General features: G+C 38.1%; 1 protein-coding gene across 6 annotated transcripts in view; it reads left to right on the plus strand.

Annotated features, from left to right (window-relative positions):
* The window catches only part of CTNNB1 (catenin beta 1), a 46,220-nt gene that overhangs the window by 17,503 nt on the left and 5,590 nt on the right, over positions 1-23,127 (plus strand). For 5 of the 6 annotated variants that reach the window (XM_061127868.1, XM_061127862.1, XM_061127863.1 and 2 more), the window contains exons 2-10: positions 14,294-14,354; positions 14,796-15,023; positions 15,217-15,470; positions 15,601-15,839; positions 15,928-16,129; positions 17,253-17,397; positions 20,345-20,448; positions 20,527-20,865; positions 21,121-21,279. In XM_061127868.1, coding sequence (XP_060983851.1) covers positions 14,342-14,354; positions 14,796-15,023; positions 15,217-15,470; positions 15,601-15,839; positions 15,928-16,129; positions 17,253-17,397; positions 20,345-20,448; positions 20,527-20,865; positions 21,121-21,279 — 1,683 coding nt within the window. In that variant the 5' untranslated portion in view covers positions 14,294-14,341. Of the gene's footprint in view, positions 1-10,400; positions 10,501-14,293; positions 14,355-14,795; positions 15,024-15,216; positions 15,471-15,600; positions 15,840-15,927; positions 16,130-17,252; positions 17,398-20,344; positions 20,449-20,526; positions 20,866-21,120; positions 21,280-23,127 lie in introns of all 6 variants that reach the window. The other variant, XM_061127864.1, reaches the window with a different exon arrangement.

The raw sequence follows: 23,127 nt of genomic DNA on the forward strand, positions 1-23,127 counted from the left end.
TCACTATAAGGAATTTATTTGATCTATATGCTTTTATAGAATTTATCTCTGTGGTACATTGTTTAAAAATGCTTTAGGAAACACATTTGGTATGAATATACGTAATACAGTTGACTTGAAGAACATGGGTTTGAATCACATGCATCAACTTAAAAACTTTTTCCCACCAGTAAATATATAGTGCGTATATTTTGATTTTACAGATTTTTGAATAAAATGTGAGGAAAAGTTTCTGTCAGATTAGAGATCACAGTATGTGGAATAAAAAAAGACTAGTGTTTGAGTCTTGATTCTGTCTCATCCTTGGATGAGTCATTTATCAATTCCTATGTTTCTGAGGTGTAGAGATAACAATATTCAGTTTTTCCACCATGTGGAGATTGGTTCCCCTAACCCCCACCTTTTAATATTTCCAAAAATGTTCATTAAACACTTCCTGAAAGTACCAGGCGCATAACTGTTGAAAAATTAAACTAAAAGGCATAGAGAGAAAGTTGGAATTATTGACAGTAATATTTTTAACATTCCTCTGTATAAAGAAATTTATTAACTTATAATGAGAAATAAATACACACTATTGGGGGAAAAGTAAATGAAAAATAAATCATTCTGTCTATGTTGATAGCACTAGAAATTGTTTCTAGAGAGTTAAAAAATAACTCTAGGTAACACGTAATTTATGTATCATCATCACATCCTCTTCAGACACTGTTGCCGTTGGCCAAACATGTGGGTCTAAGTGATATATTAATAATGACCATCATTAATAACAGTGGCTAACATTTTTTATAGGGGGAAGAAAAATGCATGCATATATTGAACTGTATTTCTATTTTAGCATGTACCTGATCTTAATGGTCTGAAATGGTTTTTCCAAAACAGACGGTCTTGATGTGGCTTTAATGTCATTTGGTCCAGTATCATTTTTTAAAGTAATACTTATTTTTGAAGATACTCTTGGGAAAGAAGTGTGTGACTACTCTTAGTAGCCCACTTAGAAACCCTTTCTGCTGCTGTTCTTCACATTTAGGTTTAATCCAAAAGTAAACTCACTTGCCCCTTGGTTTGTTCTCCATGAAAGTAAGAAATAGGGTTTGGCCAATTATTGCCTGCCACCTCACCTGGTTTTGCAGGGCCTGTGAACTAAGAATGATTTTTATATTTTTTAATGCCTAAAGCTAATAGCTCAGGTTATAATATCTCATGACACATGAAATTTACAAAATTCAAGTTTGCACTTTCCATGAATAAAGTTTTATTGGAACCTAGCCTTGTTCATTAGTGTGCATATTGTCTGGTTGCTTTCTTACCGCAGTAGCAGAGTTTAATAGTTGCTACAGAGAGCTTCTGGCCTATGGAACCCTAAAGTATTCACTTTAACAGAACTATGCATATAAAGGCATAACAGTATGCCTTTAACAGAAAAAGTTTGCTGACTTTTCTTCTAGGTAAGATAGATTGTTCACAAGTGAATCCTTCATGTTCCTAAAAGCATTAAGTCTCTTAGATTATATATAATTGTTGTTGGCTTAGAGCCTCTGTTTTACATTTTAGTTGTTATCATGCCTACTTTTAGAACATTTTTCTTACTTTTAGCATATTCAGTCCATTAAGTAAGAGCTTGATCTGTGCTAAGCATTTTGGAAACAGTGAGAAACTCATGGTAGAGTCCCATGAGACTCCCTCTCAAAGTTCACTTACTGAGCTTGCTTTTTTTTTTTTTAAATTTCATATATTTATTTTTAACAATCAGTGTGCTGGTATGGTGGGGAAGGGAAACTCTTGTAACAAGTTGGAGAAGAGGAAGGTTATGGAATATAAAGCAATGCATCAAATTGCTTATGGAAGCCATTGAGTACTTGCCATTAATTCTGCTGGTAGGCTGAATTTAGAGATTAATATCTGGAAATTTTCTTGAAGTAAAATCTTCCATTTTCTTAGTATAATATACTCATATTTCTAGGCACAGAGTCAAAGTATGGAGTATATAGTGATGCCGTGGTTACTATGCAAAGATTATAGTTCTTTAGCCTTACTTATGATACTTTTATTTAAAAACTGTTAACCCTTGCTCTTAACTGCAGCAGTGATCGTTAAATACTAATTGTTATAACTTTGGGGTGGGGATGGGATACATGGTTTGATTGAAAAGGGATGTGACTGAGCTAAACAGACTTGAATTTGAGTTTTTTTTTTTTCTTAATAGTTTTATTTATTTATTGGTCTTCCTCGGGTCTTAGTTGGAGTGTGCAGGCTCCAGAATTCGGGCTCAGTAGTTGAGGCTCCTGGGCTCACGGGCTTAGTAGCTCCACGGCATGTGGGGTCTCAGTGCCCCAACTCGGGATCGAACCCATGTCCCTGCCTTATGTGGCAGATTCCTAACCACTGGGCTGCTAGGGAAGCCCCCTGGGTTTGAGTTTTAACTGAGCAGTTTACCAGCCATACTCATATTAACTGCTGCTAGTCATTTTTTTCATCTGATTCTTGGGGGGGGTGTTCACTACTTTATGTGGTTGCTGGGTAGAGTTCATAAGATGACACTTGGCTCAGAACTGAAGTTGCTAGGCATTTAATTATGCTACCCTATTAAATATTTTTAGGGCAGAGTTAGATGTTTACTTGATACTATAAGGAAACACACTAAAGCTGTAAAAGATACTTTTAAAGGTAATATAAATAATTTAATCAGATATCTGACATTATTTTGTGATGAAGTTGATTTTTAGAGTATCTCCACTTTAGTAGAATAATTGAATGAAAAAACTTAGATTAAATTACTAAAATAGAAATATATTGATATAATAAAATAAAATGACATTTGCCTAAATAATTTTAAAAATTGCAGTAAGTTTGATTTCCTTTCTTTTAGAAAACGTTTATTTTTCCTAAGATTAAAAAACGTCTTTTTAAAAAATTTTTTTATTGAAGGATAATTGCTTTACAGAATTTTGTTGTTTTCTGTCAACCTTAACATGAATCAGCCATAGGTACACATATATCCCCTTTGTTGTGAACCTCCCTCCCGTCTCTGCCCCCGTCCCACCCCTCTAGGTTGATACAGAGGCCCTAGTTTCCTGAGCCTACAGCAAATTCCCATCGGCTCTCTATTTTACATGTGGTAATGTAAGTTTCCATGTTACTCTTTCCATACAGCTCACCCTCTCCTCCCCTCTCCCCATCTCTGTAAGTCTATTTTCTATGTCTTTTTCTCCATTGCTGCCCTGTAAATAAATTCTTCAGTACCATTTTTCTAGATTCCATATGTGTGTGTTAGAACACGATATTTATCTTTCTCTTTCTGACTCACTTCACTCTGTATAATAGGTTCTAGGTTTATCTACCTCAATAACGTCTTTTTTTAAAAGCAGTTTGTGTCTTGAGGTGCTAATGATTGGCTGAGTAGTTTTCACATTTCTTTTGCAGAAAGTCCATTTTATAGACCACTTAGTTTTTATGTTTAGAAACATATACTTAGTGTTTGGCTAACATAGTGTGCTCAATGATAGGTGTTTTCTTGGACAAATTATCATTTCTAATACCAGTATATTCTAAACATTTTCTTTTGCAAGTGTATGTGAAAAGTCTGTCTAAAAGTATGTAAATAGCTTGTGTATTAGATACATGTTGTATTTTTCCTGGGTATTTTTAATGGCTTCATAGTAATCCTCTATCCCTCTCACCTGGATGATTTACGATGTCTCCTAACTCTTCTCTCTGCTTTTTTTTTTTTTTTGCCCCTCATGATCTTTTCTTTTCCATATAGACACTAGAGTGAACTTTAAAAATCTGGAATCCATTGGCTTCCCAGTATACCCTCTATCGATCTGGCCCCTACCTCTTTTCATGATTCCACAGGGGACCCTTCAGTGCTGTTTCCCTACAGGTCTTTCCTTTTTTTGTACTGGTTTTCTGCACAGGAGTGTTCTGCTCCATCTTCACCTGGCTAGCTCCTCCTGTATTCCTGTTGCCTCCTCTCTTAGCACTCATTCTTAACTAGTCACCAGCCACTCACTAGTACTCTGTTCTTACCTTATTTATTTTCTTCACAGCAGTTCTCAGTCTTTATTGTTTTTATTGCTTAACTCTCTAATAGAATGCTGGCTTTCCTAGACTGTGACCTTGACTCTGACTCTTATTCACTGTTATGCAATGCTAGTAACATAAAAGGTACTTAAATGTTTGTTCAGTAGATGAATATACATTCTATTCAGTGGATACATTATTCAGTCTCTTGTTGGTGAGCATTTGGTTAATTTCCAGCTTTATGAATGCTTCACTGTGCAGACCTTTTGGCATGCTTCTGTGAATATTCTGCAGAATACATTTCTATTATAAAGTGGTATTTTTATGTGAAAGAGTGTTTACACTTATATTTAATGAATAGTGCCAACTTACTGTCCAGAAACCTTCTGCCAGTTTAAATATATCCATATCATCAGTATTATTAATCTTTTTGCTCTTAACAATCAGATAAGCAGAGAAAAATGAATTTAAGCTCTTTTGAATATATTTTTTCGCTTTCTATTTTTCTTTCAGTGGTGGTTCCTGCCCTTCCTCTGCTATATTCACTGATTTCTCCTCAGTTCTTTGTGTGCTGTGGGTATTAGCCTGTAATCATGTTTCTCCTATGGTGTTCAGTATGTCATTTTAAAAGTACTTTATGTATGGTTGGTTGGTTGGGTTTTTTTGGCTTGGAATTTTTTAAGTTTTACACACACACAATCCTGTCTTTACCTTTTGATTCTTAAGTTTTACACACACACACACACAATCCTGTCTTTACCTTTTGATTTCAGAGTTCAGAGTCATGCTTATATTGGGCTTGGAATTTTTTAAGTTTTACACACACACACACACACACACACACACACATACAATCCTGTCTTTACCTTTTGATTTCAGAGTTCAGAGTCATGCTTATATTCGGCTTCTTACTGTAGTTTTATTTCCATGTATACCACCCTTCGTGTGTAATACCATATTTTGTCTCATTGATTTTCTTTTTAGCCTGTAAATATTTGTCATGTGTAGATTTAATAAAGATTGTATATAGTATATATTTATAGTATATAATTTAATATAGTGAGGATTGATAGAGTAAATCAAGTAAGGATTTAAAAATAGTATTTTTTACAAGGAAAAAAGTCCTTTTCTCCTAGTATTATTAATCAAATAATCCAGCTGTCTCCCACAGTTGAAATATCGCCTTTTACATTTATTAAATTGCCACATTATGTCTGGGTGTTTTTGATTACTATAGTCTCTTAACCATTCCTGCCCCCAATAATATAAATTGTTTATTTGCTGTGGCTGTTGATTTATATTGAGTTTTAGTATCTGATAGAATTGGTTCTTTTTTCTAATCATTATTTCAATCTTTTTTTTTAAATTACCTTCACACTCTCATTTCAAATGAATTTAGGAATCATTTTCACTCCTAAAGAAATCATTATTTTGTTGGAAATACACTGACTTTATGAACTAAGAGAAAACTGGCCTGTTTATACAGTACAAAGAAATTCTAGTCAGGAATAAGACAGCTTTCCATTTGATTTTTATGTACCTTTTTTGTTTTTTATTGTTGCAATTATGAGTGAACTCTTTCTGTGATATGTTTTGCTGACTATCCTAAATGTATATAGAAAAATAGTTTGTATATAATTTTGTAACTTTTACTAAAAATTTAATTGAATGATGTTTTCTGTGCAGCTTTATCAGACTTAAAATGGGTATAAAAGTGTCTCTAGAATGTTAGCAAACAGTGTCCTTAGTTTAAAAGTATTAGGCAGTCATTTTGTGAACTTTGAGAAACAGAATTTTCAGCTTCAGGATGTAATGGAAACATTTTCCCACAAATTTCCCACATACCTAAAATCTCTAGCCTTTTAAAATGACTTACAGCCTTGTTTAGCTTTTGTGACAGCTACCTTTTCAGGTAGATGGACATACTTATTTTACCCTCATATTTGAGACTTGAGTTTGTAAGGCTCAGCTGATTTAACAAGAGTTTCTATAAAATACTCGTATCTTTTTTGGGGTGTTTTTCAATCACTAAGTTGTGTCTGACTCTTTGCAACATCATGAACTGCAGCAGACCAGGCTTTCCTGTCCTTCACTATCTTCCTGAGTTTGCGCAAACTCATGTCTATTGAGTCAGTGAGGCCATCCAACCATCTCACCCTCTGTTGCCCCCTTCTTCTCTTGCCCTCAGTCTTTCCCAGCATCGGGGTCTTTCTCAGTGAGGTGGCTCTCCACATCAGGTGGCCAAAGTTGTAGAGGTTCAGCTTCAGCACCAGTCCTTCCAATGAATATTCAGGGTTTATTTGCTTTAGGATTGACTGGTTTGTTCTCCTTGCTGTCCAAGGGATTCTCCAAGAGTCTTCTCCAGCACCACAGTTCAAAAGCATTAGTTCTTCGGCACTCAGCTTCTTTATGGTCCAGCTTTATGGTTACATCCATACGTGACTATTGGAAAAACGATAGCTTTGACTATGGACCCTTGTTGGGAAAGGGATGTCTCTGCTTTTTAACACACATGTTTGTCATAGCTTCTCCTCCAAGGAGTGAGTGTCTTTTAATTTCGTGGCTGCAGTCACCATCCACAGTGATATTGGAGCCCAAGAAAATGAGGTCTGACACTGTTTCCTCTTTTTCCCCATCTATTTGCTATGAAGTGATAGGACCAGATGCTGTTATCTTAGTTTTTTGACTCTTGAGTTTCAAGCAGGCTTTTTCACTCTCCTCTTTCACCCTCATCAAGAGGCTCTTTAGTTCCTCTTCACTTCCTGCCTTCAAAGTGTTATCATCTGGATATCTAAGGTTGTTGATATTTCTCCCAGCAATCTTGATTCCAGCTTGTGAGTCATCCAGCCCAGCATTTTGTATGATGTATTCTGCGTACAAGTTAAATAAACAGAGTGACAATATACAGCCTTGACGTACTTTCCCAGTTTTGAATCGGTTGTTACATGTCCAGTTCTAACTGTTGCTTCTTGACCTGCATACAGCTTTCTCAGGAGGCAGATAAGGTGGTCTGGTAGTCCCATCTCTTGAAGAATATTCCAGTTTGTTGTGATCCACACAGTCAAAGGCTTTAGCATAGTCAATGAAGCATATTTTTTTTGTATTCCCTTGCTTTTTCTATGATCCATTGGATGTTGGCAATTTGATCTCTGGTTCCTCTGCCTTTTCTAAATCCAGCTTGAACATCTGGAAGTTCACGATTCACGTACTGCTGAAGCCTAGCCTGAAGGAATTTGAGCATAATCTTGCTAGCATGTGAAATGAGTGCAATTATCCAGTAGTTTGAACGTTCTTTGGCATTGCTTCCCTTTGGAAATTGGAATGAAAACTGACCTTTCCCAGTCGTGTGACCACTCCTGAGTTTTCCAAATTTGCTGGCGTGTTGAGTGCAGCACTTTAACAGCATCACCTTTTAGGATTTGAAATAGCTCACCTGGAATTCCATCACTTCCACTAGCTTTGTTCATAGCAATGCTTCTTAAGGCCCACTTGATTTCACACTCCAGGATGTCTGGCTCTAGGTGAGTGACTGCACCGTGGTGGTTATCTGGGTCATTAAGAGCTTTTTTGTACAGGTATTTTGTATATTCTTGCCACCTCTTCTAAATCTGTTCTGTTAGGTCCTCGCCATTTTTGTCCTTTATTGTGCCTATCTTTGGTAACTCCATTTTAATAAACTTTAAAAGGTTAACATACAAAGTTATTCTTTTTTTTAAAAAAAGTTTTGGTTTATATTTGAGTACAGCTGATTAACAATGTTGTGATAGTTTCAGGTGAACTGCAAAAGGACTCAGCCATTCATGAAAGTATCCATTCTTCCCTAAAGTCCCCTTCCATCCAGGCTGCTACATAACATGGAGCGGAGTTCCCTGTGCTCTGCACTAGGTCCTTGTTAGTTATCTGTTTTAAATACAGCAGTGTGTACATATCCTTCCCAAACTCCCTATCCCTTCCCCCAGGGATCCTTCCCTCTAGTAACCATAAGTTCATGCTCTGTGTCTGTGAGACTCTGTTTATACAAAGGTAGTCTTATTTTAAAATCATATTTGGAGTTCAAATCATCTCATATGAAATACTGATGTATAGCTTGTTCTTGTTTTATTTAGTTATTTTTGCTATGTAAAGTGTAGAGAGTAATATAGTAAATACCATGAGCTCACCACCCAGATTAACAGATGTAATTTTGCTGTGTTTGATTAAACACACACACACTGCTAATGACTTGAAGCCATTTTTAATATCCTTTCCTTTCCTGTTCCTTTTACCCCTGGGTATTAAGAAACTGGTGTATATTCTTTATACTTTTACTACATAAACAGTTATTTTAACTTGCATAAAATTATACTTGGAAATTATGAAATGTACCATTGTAGATAAAGGCTATTCTCTATGTATTTTGAAATAGCTGTATTTTAAAAACCAATCTTGAATGCACACCAGTGTTTGCGGCAGCACTGTGCACGACAGTCAAAACACGGGCGTGCCCACTGGCGGATGCGTGGGTGAGGACGTGCACACACGTGCGCATGGGAGGCCGCTTAACCGTGAAAAAGAACGGGGTAGTGTCCTGTGCTGCAACACGGATGGATCTAGAGATTATCACACTAAGTAAGGTAAAGAAAAATGATTATCATTTACATGTGACATCTAAAACAAGACGCAAATCAACTTATGTATAAAATGGAAGCAGACTCACAGGCACAGAAAAGAGAACTGGCTACCAAAGGGGAAGGGGAGGGGGGAGAGATTGGTTAGATAATGGGATTGATGTACATACACTGCTGTATATAAAATAGATAAACAGTAAGAATTTACCTATATAGTACAGGGAACTGTATTCAGTATCTTATAACTTACAGTGGAAAAGAATCTGAAACTATACACCTGAAATGAATATATTTTAAATCAAGTATAACAAAATTTTTTTAAATTAAAAAACAAAATTGAGATAAAATAAAAATGAAAATAAAAACAAAATTGAAAAGTTCAGTCTTTTTGGTAGCTTATATTTTAGTTTAAGCTGGAGAAAAAGTTTCTGCTTTATGTAGTCATTTGTTCTTAGAGTCGATAAAGTGAAAATTTGTATTGAAAAACATTCTTTTTTTTTCCCCTGGAGGATCAGGACTGTATTAGGATTGTGTTACCGACCAAAGATTCTGTGTGAAGTTAGTCATTATTGAGACTAACAACATATCATACATGTAAAGGATAAAAGCCATAATTGAATTGTTTTAAGTAGTAAAGTCATATTCTCTGACACACATAGTTGGTTTAACTTGCTATATCAGTGATTATCCCAGTGACTTCTTACGCATAACATACACATGTAGTGCATAAAAATGCAAAAGAACTACATAAAAGTCTAGCAAGACAAATGGCTACATGTGGTGGGGGTGGGGGGTGAAGCATTTAATCTCAGAATTTAGAACTTGTAGGGCAGGGGATGGGGTATACATTAGGTAGGTGGATGTAGCTGTTAAAAATTGTCTGAGAAAGCAGCTGGTGCTTGGTAGGCTCTTGGGGTAAGCTGGTCACTAGTACAGTGCCTTCTTTGGTGACTGTATCAGTTTATGCTGCATCAATATTTTCGAGCTTTGTATCAAAACTTGAAAACTTAAAAGTTCTTATTTAACCCAGTAGTTGAAGCAATCCTTAGGTGGAAGGGAAATGAAAATAAGAGAATGAATTTATATACAAAGACATTTTTTCAACTTTGTTTGAATAGCAAGGTAAATAGGAAACACAAACTAAATATTCAAGAATCTGGAGCTGTGGTTATAGTATAGACTTATGATAAAGTACAGATAATATTTAATAAAGAGTCTACAACAAAAGGTTTTTGATTTTCTATTTTTGTTAAAAATACCTAATAGTAAATTTAATAGAATACCAAATATAACAAAATGTCATTATTATAGGAACACCAAAGAAAACTACCCTTTGGCTTCCTTGGTAGCTCAGCAGTAAAGATCCTTTATTGTGCCTATCTTTGGTAACTCCATTGTGCAGGAGCCGCACAAGCCGTGGATTCGATCGTTGGGTCGGGAAGATCCCCTGGAGAAGGAAATGGCAACCCACTCCAGTATTCTTGCCTGGAGAATCCCATGGACAGAGGAACCTGGTGGGCTACAGTCCATGGGGTCACAAAGAGATGGACACGACTAAAGTGACTTCGCATACACATGTATTATTTTATGGATGAGATAGAGAAGACAGGAAAATGACCAGGAATATCCTGATTTCCCCTCACCACAGTTCAAATTTCTAATAGCGAGTTTTGTACCTATGTATTTAAAGTGACATTAATGTAGGTGTTTCAGAGGAAGGAGCGAAAGTCTCATTAAATGTTAAAGTTTTTTATTGCCCATGTTGAAAAGGCCCCTCCCTGGACACACACACACCCTCCCAGGATGGATGGATGGACACAGACCACCGCCACCCCCCACTCCTGAGAGTAAAAGCAGAAAGGAAACTGGAGTAAGTTGTGATTTAAACATTTTAGGTTGAATAAAAAGTGTTTAAACAGGAAGATTTGAGGAGACTGTATAAATTTTTAAATGGCAAGGTATTGGTGACAGTTAATAAGAATGCATATGTATGTGCCTTTAGATTTACAAAATAGACTTTACTACAAACGATATTTTTTAAATCCCTGAAAATATATGAAAAGTTTATCATCAACTTTCTTACTAGATTATTGGAGAAGCAAATTGTTAGCAGTAATTTAGTAATAAATTTAGTAATTTAGTATTAACTTATTTTATAATAGATGTTTTATTTTTACATAGCAAAGTTACTTTAAGTAGTACTCAAACTTTTTGAAATCCAAGGTAATCAAGATAATTTTGTATTGATGGATGAAATCTGTATTGTGTTAAAATTTCCATTGTAGGTTTTGACCGAGGACCACTTTTAGTACAGAAGGTGAAATAGAGACTCCAACCATCATGTAGAAGTTAAGCTTTAAGGCTAATCTTTTGTGATAAGATTGTGATATATAAGAAAATATCCTTGTTTTTTTTATAGCTTCATAAAGTACTGATGTATGTAGTTTGCTTTAAAATCATTCTGTAGGAAGATACCAATATGGCATGATATTAACAGTTGTTAAGTATAGGTGTGTGTGCAGTATAAAGTTGTGTCTGCCTTAGTGCATATTTGAAAATTTTCATAATAAAAAAAAGAAAAACCTAGCATGCTTAGGTACCTTTGCTAGAAAAACTGAAGGAAAAACTCAGCTGAAGTATTGAATCAATAAGTAATTCAATACTTATTGAATTATTATTCAGTAGTAATACTTTGAATAAGGTATGGTTCAGGATGAACTTTATCCTTAGATTGAAATTATATGTACTAGATATAAGATGAATTTTGAGATGTTCTTTATAAAATGTATCATTAGGAAAAGAGCATATGTTGAGCAAAAAGAGAAAAATAAAGGGTGCATGTGTCCACTATGCCGTTAGACTGGGTAAGTCGGTGACCCCTGGCACCCTCTTTCTTTGTCAGAGCATTCTTGGTGATAAAGCTGGTAGGAAATGAAGCATTCTAAATGCAGTCTATAGTAGAGGTCACTTGCATCTAGGAACATTTAGTACTTCATTTTTTTTTTTTTGAAAAGCATCATACTCCCTTTATCTTGATCGGTACGCAGTGTGCTTTTCTCCATTTTTCTTTCTCATATTTCTTTTTGAAGTGCACGTCAGTTGAAACCTTGATCCCGAGTTGATTCTCTTGCTTCTTTCCTTATATTCTGTGTGTTTTTCCTTTATGCTCTAGGAGTTTTTCCACAATTTCAGTTTTTTATTGAAGTTAAATTTTTTTTAAATTTTGTATTTGAATATAGCCAGTTAACGACATCATGATAGTTTCCTGTGGACAGCAAAGGGACTCAGCCATACCCTGTACATGTATCCGTGCTCCCTGAGCTTTTCATTCTTATTTATTCTCTCTGATCTTTATGAGGGCAGTAAAGTGAAACAGTGTTTCCCTCCCCACTTTACCCCAATTTTAAAATTCTGTTTCTCTGGAGCCTTTTTTCCCTAAGTCTTTGGTAAGCCTTAGTTGATTAGGCACTCTAGGCCCTTAATGATTGGCAGGGTGTAGTGGAGGCAAGCCAACCCTTGGCTAAAAGCTCTGCCTAGAGAAAGAATCAGGAAAGCTTTTTGTTGAGGCAAGATTCTGCCCTAGTTTTCTGGACAGTATATTCAGTTGTTTAGTAAATGATTCTCAAGTTTTAGGTAAATCTAGATTTGTCTGAAGAGCAGTGTGAGGGTGAGTTAGTATATACTGCTGCTTATGTATATACTCATTTTCATTCCTACTTTTTATTTCTCTACTTTTTGATTGACACTTGGCCTCCCACACTTCAGAGGGTTGCCATAAAGAGTAAAAATAATTTTTATGTGTATTGCATAATGTTATGTAAGTTTGAAAGTGCTAGAAAAAAATTGTACTAAGAAGTCCCCAACACACAAACTTACATATTGTAAGTTTGGAACATGAAACTACTTTTTTCCATAAAGACATTGTAAATCATGGTCAGGTTACTAGGTCAGCCCACATACGTTTTACCCAATAACACAGCTAATAGGTTTTGCTTTTGTATCAAGGAAATAACACTATAAATGTTTTTTTCTTAATGCCAGATATATCAAAGCACTTCTTAAACTGTGGCAACTTTAGATTTGAGTAGTTGGTTTCTGAGCCCTGTGGCGTTAGCCAGAGGAGGAGCTCAGTGTGGAACATGTAAGTCCCCTTCCCTAGTAATACATTTGGAGCTGGAATGGGGAACCCATTTTTTTCCGAGGGGTGGGAAAGAAATGGTTAAATAACCAGTCTCAAAGATAGGCAAAAGATAAGGAGCTAAAATACAGCCATAAGTGGACAAAGAACCTAGGTTTCTTCCATCATTGTATTTCCTGCCATGTGGTTTAGATTGCTTTCTGCATACTAGAATATTCATTAAAAATGCAAGCTTCTACACTCCAGTCCCATCCTATTGAATGGAAACATGGAACTCATAATACTACTTAGTACTTGATTTTAAAATGTAGGTTTCTTATTGACAGGAATAACTTTGTTACTTTCTGTCCTTCATTTTGCCTTCTAAGTAAACTGTCAATTGTTTCTACTGTGGATGATAAAAACAATTGTATCCACACTCTTGTCACCTTTAGGTGTCAAGTGATCTTTGTGGTTATAAAAATCCAGTTTTGGAAGAGGAATTCCAGGATAATCAACACATACTTCTTTACACAGGACAGAAAATAGGACTTTAAAGTACAGTTTCCAACTGCATTAAACACATTTAAACTTTTTTGTACATTGGTAAAAAACACAGTTCACATTTAAATATCTAGTCCACATTGGTAATTTACATCTAATATTTAATTTGTAGTACAAAGTGAACTTGTTAAGGGACAGACTTTGTAATGAAGGAAATTTTGTTAGGAATATCTGGAGACCATGAACTCTTAAACTGGTCTCATTTGCAAATAGCTGCGTAATTCCGCATTTTCTTGAATATTACACAAAAAAGCCAAAATGCAGACATATAATTAGATGCTAAGATTTTTAATATATATGTGAATGATTTTTATATTGATTAAAGTATTCCAGACAGTAATACTTGTATTTATAATAAACTGTTGCTATAAATTTGAACTTAGAAAAGTTTAAAAGATGGTGCTTCTAATTTTGTGTTGCAGACTAATTTGAAAAGTAATATTACTTCTTAGTAAACCGTCTGAAATCTGTTCTGATCCAGTCACCACAGTCTGCTTTAAGATGGTATTTTAGATGGCATTGTATTATATCAGAAGACAGTAAGAGTTGACTTGTTCAGTGAAATTTCATGTTTTAAAAATCCCTTTGGACGTCTGTTGTCCAAAGAAGACCTATGATTTTTTTAGTGAAAGAAGTTAAAAGGGAGAGGAGAGGACTTTTGAAACCCAAGGAAGGGTTGATTTTGAATAGCCTTTCCCCCCGGCTTTCATTACTAGAGTGCTTATACTTTCTTTGTATTTTTACTGAAAAAGAGGTGCTTGTTAGAGTTTAAGTGAAAACTTAAAAGTGTGGCAGTGATAGAGCTGTGGTTGAAGTATTTAGAGGAGATCATGAGGTCTGTGTTTCATTATATCACATGGTCAAAGAGGATTTCGGGCTTTTTGTGGATGTAGTCCGTGATGTTTGACAGACTATCCTAGTGACTTAAAAGTATTAAAATCAAACAATTTTAAATACTAATGACTTTGATTAACTCTTTTAGGGTCTCTGAAGTACACCATACTACCATTTTGAAAATCTTGCGTGGACAATGGCTACCCAAGGTTTGTATCATAGTCTTTAGTTACTGAATTTGGGGCTCTGCTTCGTTGCCATTAACCCAGTCTGGCTCAGATTCCCCTGCTTTCCTCTCTCCCTGCTTACTTGTCAGGCTACCTTTTGCTCCATTTTCTGCCCACTTCTCCTAATGGCTTGGTGAAATAGCAAACAAGCCACCAGCAGGAGTCTAGTCTGGATGGCTGCTTCTGGAGCCTGGATGCAGTACCATTCTTCACTGACTCAGTGAGTAACTGTTAGGTGGTCTCCTAAGAGGATAGATTTTTCATCCCTGAGCTGATCCTGGCCATCATTCTGTTACCCTTCGCTGTCTTTCAGACTTTATTTCTGAAAAGATTTCAGTGGGTCATATCACAGGTTTTTATTTTCAAATTAAGGTGACATTTTCCTGGTAGTAACACTGATGCTGTTTGATTTTTTTCTAATAGCTGATTTGATGGAGCTGGACATGGCCATGGAGCCAGACAGAAAAGCAGCTGTTAGTCACTGGCAGCAGCAGTCTTACCTGGACTCTGGAATCCACTCTGGTGCCACCACCACAGCGCCTTCTCTGAGCGGTAAAGGCAATCCTGAGGAAGAGGATGTGGATACCACCCAAGTCCTCTATGAGTGGGAACAGGGATTTTCTCAGTCCTTCACTCAAGAACAAGTAGCTGGTAAGAATATTATCACCTGACTCAAAGTTGGAGTGCAGTTTTGAGAATTGCATAGTTACTCTTATAAAAGTTAGCATACAGTAGCTTAAATAAAACAGCGTGGTAAAGAAAAGGGAGTGATTGCATCATCAGCTTAACTATTGGGGCTAATGCTGAGCTATGGAGATTTGACTGTTGAATTCACCTTTTCCAGATATCGATGGACAGTATGCAATGACTCGAGCTCAGAGGGTGAGAGCTGCTATGTTCCCTGAGACGCTAGATGAGGGCATGCAGATCCCATCTACACAGTTTGATGCCGCTCATCCCACTAATGTCCAACGTCTGGCTGAACCATCACAGATGCTGAAACATGCAGTTGTAAACTTAATTAACTATCAAGATGATGCAGAACTTGCCACACGTGCAATCCCTGAACTGACAAAACTGCTGAATGATGAAGACCAGGTAATAGAGACATGGCCAGCTTTTTAATCTGCTTTGAAGGAAGCTCCCAAGGAAGTAGTCTTAAAATGTCTACCCTACCTCAGTATTTGAAAACTGAAAACTAATGTTTCTTAATTCCTGTATATTATAGGTGGTGGTTAATAAGGCTGCAGTTATGGTCCATCAGCTTTCTAAAAAGGAAGCTTCCAGACATGCCATCATGCGCTCTCCTCAGATGGTGTCTGCCATTGTGCGCACCATGCAGAACACAAACGACGTGGAAACAGCTCGCTGTACTGCTGGGACCTTGCACAACCTTTCCCACCATCGTGAGGGCTTGCTGGCCATCTTTAAGTCTGGGGGCATTCCTGCCCTGGTGAAGATGCTTGGGTAAGAAAACATGGTCAGAATGCTCCAAGCTCAGGAGGAGAAGAGTGCAATCACACCATTTCTGATGAGACTTTTTTCTTCTTCCCAGTTCACCAGTGGATTCTGTATTGTTTTATGCCATTACAACTCTCCACAACCTTTTATTGCATCAGGAAGGAGCTAAAATGGCAGTGCGTTTAGCTGGCGGGCTGCAGAAAATGGTTGCCTTGCTCAACAAAACAAATGTTAAATTCTTGGCTATTACAACAGATTGTCTTCAGATTTTAGCTTACGGCAATCAAGAAAGCAAGGTAAAAGAATTATTCTGAATGTGGTTGTCATGGAGCCTTGGAGACCCCCAGTGTCATGTCCTTCTATAGACTTTTGCAAACTCATTGTATGCCTTACACTCTGTATGTATCTCAGAGAAGTTGGACATCTCTACTTAACTGTTTGAGTTGGTGTGTAATGCACTGTACTAGGGGATAGGGACATAGCATGCAAGCTGCTCTTAAAGTTTTCATTGTCGGGTAGAAGAGAGACACTGAAATAATAACCTAATTTATTTAGTTCAAGTTTTAGAAGGAAGTAGGAGGTCTATATGAGAGCATGTAAATGAACCAGACCCTCTTTTGAGGGTTTATGCAGATTTCTTGGAGAAAGTGATAGTTGAGTTCAGCTCATGGATGAGAAGGGATTGACTAAGGTGAATGAAGGTTAGGGAGAGGAAATGGCATCTGTGACAGTTCTCCTGAGGGAGGGAGGAGCAGGTGAGGTTTGGAAATTCAAGAAATACAGAGAGTAAGGAATGAGAAAGGGTGTGAGATAAGACTGTTGAGATAGGGCAGATCCTGCAGGGCTTAGTGGGACATGTTAAAAGAATAGTGAGAAACTGTTCTTAGCAGAAGCATGCAGTGAAAAGATTTGTCTTTGGAAATCTGGGTAGTCAGGAGGTGGGGTATGCAGGGAAGGAAAGGTGGGGATAAATATTTTATGCTGTCTCTTTCTGAGGTGGATATGATAAGGAAAGGCAAAGAACCAGAGCATATATTAGGAGTTTTTATTAATAAGCGCCCATTCTGGTTCAGATTTCCGTGCAACAAATCAGCCACGACATAACTTTCATATCTGGGCATTACTATTCACAACAACATGGATTTTGTTTTTTCCTTTTACTATGATCAGTGTGGGAAGAATAATACCGGGCCAGAGTTTATATATTTTTGGGAGGATTGAGGTACATGAATGTGAGTGAAATTTTGTAGAAGCAGGGGTTAAATATGACCCCAGTCTGGGGGTCTAGTTAATGATGACTAGGAATACATTAAGTCACTAAGCTGCTGAAATTCTTGTATAATAAAATCGGTTGGTAATAAAGGCTTTTCTCAGGCATTTGATCAAGATTCCCTGATTAATATATACACATCTTTCTAGCTGATCATTCTGGCTAGTGGTGGACCTCAAGCGCTAGTGAATATAATGAGGACCTACACTTACGAGAAGCTCCTGTGGACCACAAGCAGAGTGCTGAAGGTGCTGTCTGTCTGCTCCAGTAACAAGCCAGCTATTGTTGAAGCTGGTAAGTGTGCTTGGCTGCTGTGAGTTCTCATGTGTGAAGCGCATGTAGTTCTCATCAGATTGCCTTTCTTAGGAAAAGGGTGATCAAACTGACCTTCACAGGCTGCAAGTGGATGGTCATATTCAGTTTGAAGCCAAAGTTGCGTTCAGACGAAGGACGTGTTCTGCTTGACACCTTCTTTGGTGCTGTTCAAGCCTAGTTCAGGCAGAGATCATATTACCAAAAACGATGGCTGATAAAAGGCTTGACAACAGCTATTCCAGAAATACCTGAAATGTTTGTTTTAAAAAAAAAACAAAAAACAGATTTTTAGATTTACTTAATCAGAATCCCTGAAGTATTGAAGTGATAAGAGAGTCAGTAATAGCTGGAAATGCATGGGACTGGAGGCCTAGGAATCTTGATATAAGAAGTTTCCCATTGGGGAGGGAGGTAGGAGGGGGGTTTAGGATGGGGACACATGTACACCCATGGCTGATTCATGTCAATGTATGGCAAAAACCACTACAATATTGTAAAGTTAATTAGCCTCCAATTAATTAAAATTTCCTAGGTTATTCTGATGCTCATTTGTTTATTCTGAAAATATTCAGCCCCTATGTTTCAAGCTGGTATGCAGTGGGCAGCAAAAAAAGGTATGGTCCCCATACTTACAGGCTGGTGAAGGAGACAGAAATATGCAAAAAAATGGGGTGATTACAAATTGGAATGAGTGTTACGAGAGAAATGAACAGCAAATAGTGATACAGAGTTAACAGGGCGGGAATGTCCTTCTCTGAGAGGGGGATGTTAAATGAAATCACAGAATGAGAAGGCTTCATCTATATGAGAAGTAAGGATTAAGTGCAATCCAGATGGTCCTAAAGGTAGGAAAGAAATTGTTGCATTCCAGGTGCTAAAGAGGAAGTCTGTAACTAGAACCTAGTGAGTAGTGGGATGAATAGCTCAGGATGAGGGTGATGGGCCAGAGCCAGGCAGGCCTGTGTTGTGCTGGACTTTCTAGGTCCCTGGATGATGTTTATTCATGCTTTATTGCAGCTTTGGAAACAGGTATTGAATGCTTAGGTCAATTTGAGATGAAGTCCAAATCCTAAAGGGTTTCTGAAGGTTATGCTAAAGAATTCATTCTTTATCTTATAATGAGAAGCTATTGTTGGCTTCAGCATCACAGTGAGGTGTTTGGAATATTAATATTAGCATCATGTGACAGTTTGACCAAAGGCAAGCCGACCAGGCTGCTGGGATGTGTTATAGGCTTTTAGGAATGAAATCATTTAATGTTAAAAATATGTAGCAAAGGATGAATGTTATTTAAGGAGTTGATATCTGTGATGTGACTAAAAGATCAGTAGGTAGCTGGAAATGTTTGCTCCTGGAATGCAAGGGAAGACTGGGCTGGGATAGAGATTAGGGAGTCCCTTCTTATTGGATGCGGGTAAGGGCTGCAGGGAAGACATGGGGGTGCCTCAAAGCCATCTTCACCCTGGGCATGCTCAGTCAGAATGTGTGTGTGTTTAAGTCTCTGCAGGCTGTTCTGAGAGGCATCTGGAATTAAGATCCATTCTCTTACAGTTTATGGTTAGAGTAGAGGGAGAGAAGGGAAACGGGAACCAAGTCGTTTTGAAACTACTGAGTGTCAGCCTTGTGCACTCTGTAGCTGGAGCTACTATGAGGAAGGAACCAGATAGGGAGGGTCTGGTCTGAGTGGTGGGCTCCATTATAGCTATGAAAAATGCTGTGAAGGAAAAGTACAAGGTGCATGAGAATTACAGCAAGCTGACCCAGTCTAATTGAGGAAATAAAACAGACCTGAAAAGATAGACAAGGAGACAAGGGAAACCATATCCCACTGCGTTTGGGTTAAAGAACCTGCCTGCCAGTGCAGGAGACATAAGAGACGCAGGTTTGATTCCCGAGTGGGGAAGATCCCCTGAAGAAGGAAATGGCAGCCTACTCCGGTATTCTTGCCTGGGGAATTCCATGGACAGAGGAGCCTGGTGGGCATCAGTTCATAGGGTTGCAAAGAGTCGGACACAACTGAAGTGACTTAGCATGCATAGCATTGCATGGCCAACCTAACCTAATTGAGGAAATAAAACAGATCTGAAAAGATAAACAAGGAGACGAGGGAAAGTGTATCCCACTGCATTTAGAAGTGATTTCAGTGGGAGAGAGATGGTGAAGTTAAGCTAGCCATTGTGTGGGGACTTGAGCTTCCGTTTAGACTCCTCTGCAGTGTAAACATCCTTCATTAGGGTCCTAAACAACAGGAGGTTGTGAATCTTTGAAGAGCATCTTTTGCCGTGAGTGCCTTTAATACAGTCCCAGAGAGTAAGCATTCTGGTGCTGCCTTTTTAGATGGTATTTCCATCCTGTGAGTTTACATAGCTCCTTCAGGGTTTTGCTCGGATGGCCTCTTCGCAGTCAGGTATCCTAGTTTCCCTGCTTTAAACTGTAGCCCCCTCCTTTGTCTGTTGTGTGTACACTTAACACCGTCTGACACAGTTCCAGCTAATAGTGTATTTGTTTATTTTGTGCTTCCAACTAGACCACAAGCTCTATGAAGGTATGACTTTTAGACTCTGCCTCACTGACATAGCTCCAATGCAAAACAGGGCCTGGTATTAAATATTCTTGGAACGACTGGATGAAAGGAAATAAGTAATAGGAGTATTACCTACAGGGAGACTGTGGAGATAATGAAGGCTTTTCCACACAGGGAAGAAACAGTAGATACATAACACAAGTCGTCACAAGCTGAGATGAGCTAGAAAAGAAAGGGAAACTGAGCAGCATTCTAGAAAATGAAAGAAAATAAAGGACTTAGATGGACGGGAGAAGCTTTGGCAACAGAGGAGGATACCCTCTGAGACTAAAGAAGACACGCAGTAGTGACAGGAATTGTGAGCTAACAGCCATCGCCTTAGATGTTTTTTAATCTTTATAGGTGGAATGCAAGCTTTAGGACTTCACCTGACAGATCCAAGTCAGCGCCTTGTTCAGAACTGCCTTTGGACTCTACGGAATCTTTCAGATGCTGCAACTAAACAGGTACACTAGAGTAAATCGGTGCCTTGCTGTTCAGTGTCGAGCTGAATATGTACTGAGTGTCCATTTTCATCTCCACAGGAAGGGATGGAAGGTCTTCTTGGGACTCTTGTTCAGCTTCTGGGCTCAGATGATATCAATGTGGTCACCTGTGCAGCTGGAATTCTTTCTAATCTCACTTGCAATAATTATAAGAACAAGATGATGGTGTGCCAGGTGGGTGGCATAGAGGCTCTTGTGCGCACAGTCCTTCGTGCTGGTGACAGGGAAGACATCACTGAGCCTGCCATCTGTGCTCTTCGTCATCTGACCAGCCGACACCAGGAAGCTGAGATGGCCCAGAACGCCGTTCGCCTTCACTACGGACTACCTGTGGTGGTTAAACTCCTACATCCACCATCCCACTGGCCTCTGATCAAGGTAAATTGTCAAAGTTGAAGGTTGCAGAGTTGAAAACAGACTATTCTATTACTAGTACACTGTCTCGGCACTGGGGACTGACTGATAAGGAATCATAAATAGGAAATATGGCTGAGATGAGGGTAGGGGTTTGAAGTGTTTGTGTAGTCAGTTTTACTTCTAGCTGATAGTGATAGATTTAGTGTGGTAGGCATTTTAGACTAAGAACATGATTTTGTTGTATGCCAGTTCTTTACTCTTTCTTCTCATCTGCAGGCTACTGTTGGATTGATTCGAAATCTCGCCCTTTGTCCAGCAAATCATGCACCTTTGCGTGAGCAGGGTGCCATTCCACGACTAGTTCAGTTGCTGGTTCGTGCACATCAGGATACCCAGCGCCGTACATCTATGGGTGGAACACAGCAGCAGTTTGTGGTAGGTAAATCTTAGTAGTGACCCCTGGCCTTTTAAAAGGAATGCATCGATCCATAGGCTCCTGAACTACTTCGGTCATTGGCTTCCTCCATTCTCCAGCTTGCCTGAAGGGCTGCTTGCTATTGCTTAAAGAACCACCATGTCTCTGTGGCTGTGAAGAATGTAAGGAGTAATGTGGCCCCTGGTGATAGCTCCCTTGACATGTCCTTCACATCGCTGCCTTCTCAATCTTACAAAGGGAGTGTGGGGTGTGATTTATTGCTATGGAGTCTCATCTTGTCCATACAAAAGGTTCACCTCTGTCCAAAGTAGCAGAGGGATTAATTTGAATCCAAGTCTGTCTGATTTGGAGCCTCTTATCCCCCACGGCAGTTCTACCTATATAAACATATATTTTTTTAAATTTATTTTTAATGGGAGAATGATTTCTGTAAAATGTTGCGGTGGTTTCTGCTGTCCAACAGCAAGAATCAGCTATGAGTATACATATATCCCCTCCCTCTTGAACCCCCTCACCCCCACCCCTCAGGCTGAGGTCCCTGTGGTATTGAGGCATCTTCCCACTAGTTGTCTGTTTCACACGTGGTGTAGTGTATATACGTCAGTGCTACTTTCTCAGTTCATCCCACCTTCTCCTTCCCCTGTCATGTCCACCAGTTCTTCTCGACCTCTGTTCTTGCCCTGCAGATACATTTTCATCAATACCATTTTTCTAGATTCTATATATATGCATTAATATATGATGTTTTTCTGACTTCTTTCACTCTTTATGACAGACTCTGGGTTCATCCACCTCACTACAACTGATTCAGTTTCGTTCCTTTTTAAGGCTATTTCACTGTATGTGTACCACAGCTGTTTTATACATTCATCTATTGATGGACATCTAGGTTGCTTGCATGTCCTGGCTGTTGTATATAGTGCTTGTATGTTCGAACATTGGTATACAGGTGTCCTTTTGAATTATGGTTTTTTCAGGGTATATGCCCAGTAGAGGGATTGCTGGGACATACGGTAGTAATATTCATATTTTTAAAATGAATCTCCATACTGTTCTCCACAATGGTTGTATCGATTTACATTCCCACAAACTGTGTAGGAAGGTTCCCTTTTCTCCACATCCTCTCCAGCATTTATTGTTTGTAGATACCTATAAATATTTAACACATCTCTTACTCTCTCTTCCAAGAGTGGTTTAAACTATTTCCATGGACTTTACAAGAATATCAACAAATTACAAGAATATGTGGTAGTATTTCTGGGATCTTTACTCGTAATCTTAGCCTGAAATTTTTGTTTTTAATAGTTATTCTTAGTCTGAAACTTTGATGTTTTCAGTCTTAAAAATAGCTTCATTATTAAGTAAAGATACTTATGATTCCCCAGCATGTGTTTTTAAGACTCAGAGTCTCTCTTACTTAATCAGGTTACTTTAGAGAACAAGGCTTCACAGAGCAGATCCTGAGATGTGGCTAGTTGCGATTAGGATGCACTCTTAGGGCACTTGGGCTTTCTCCACTCTGTACTTTGGATATCGGCCGGTCTCCATGAGGTGGCTTAATAGAATGCAAAGGGTACCTTTTAAAATCTCTTCCCTGGGAAGAAAGGAGTTTTTGTATCATAATAAAAGTTAAGTTGGATATAAAAGCTGCAAATTCGCAGTAGCAGAATTATAACCTTTTTTAAAACTCAGAGGGAAAGCAGACTGTAGTTATGTTTTGCAAAAGCTAACTTCTTTATTGCATATAGGCTAGCAGTTGAATAGCCTTGGAGGAGGTGAGTGGATTTTCTCGTGCCAATTCAGTAGACTTTTAGCAGTAGGTGGTAAAACTTTGCTAAATTTTCACC

The sequence above is a fragment of the Dama dama genome, chromosome 24, assembly GCF_033118175.1.
Source record: "Dama dama isolate Ldn47 chromosome 24, ASM3311817v1, whole genome shotgun sequence".
Classification (NCBI taxonomy): Eukaryota; Metazoa; Chordata; class Mammalia; order Artiodactyla; family Cervidae; genus Dama; species Dama dama.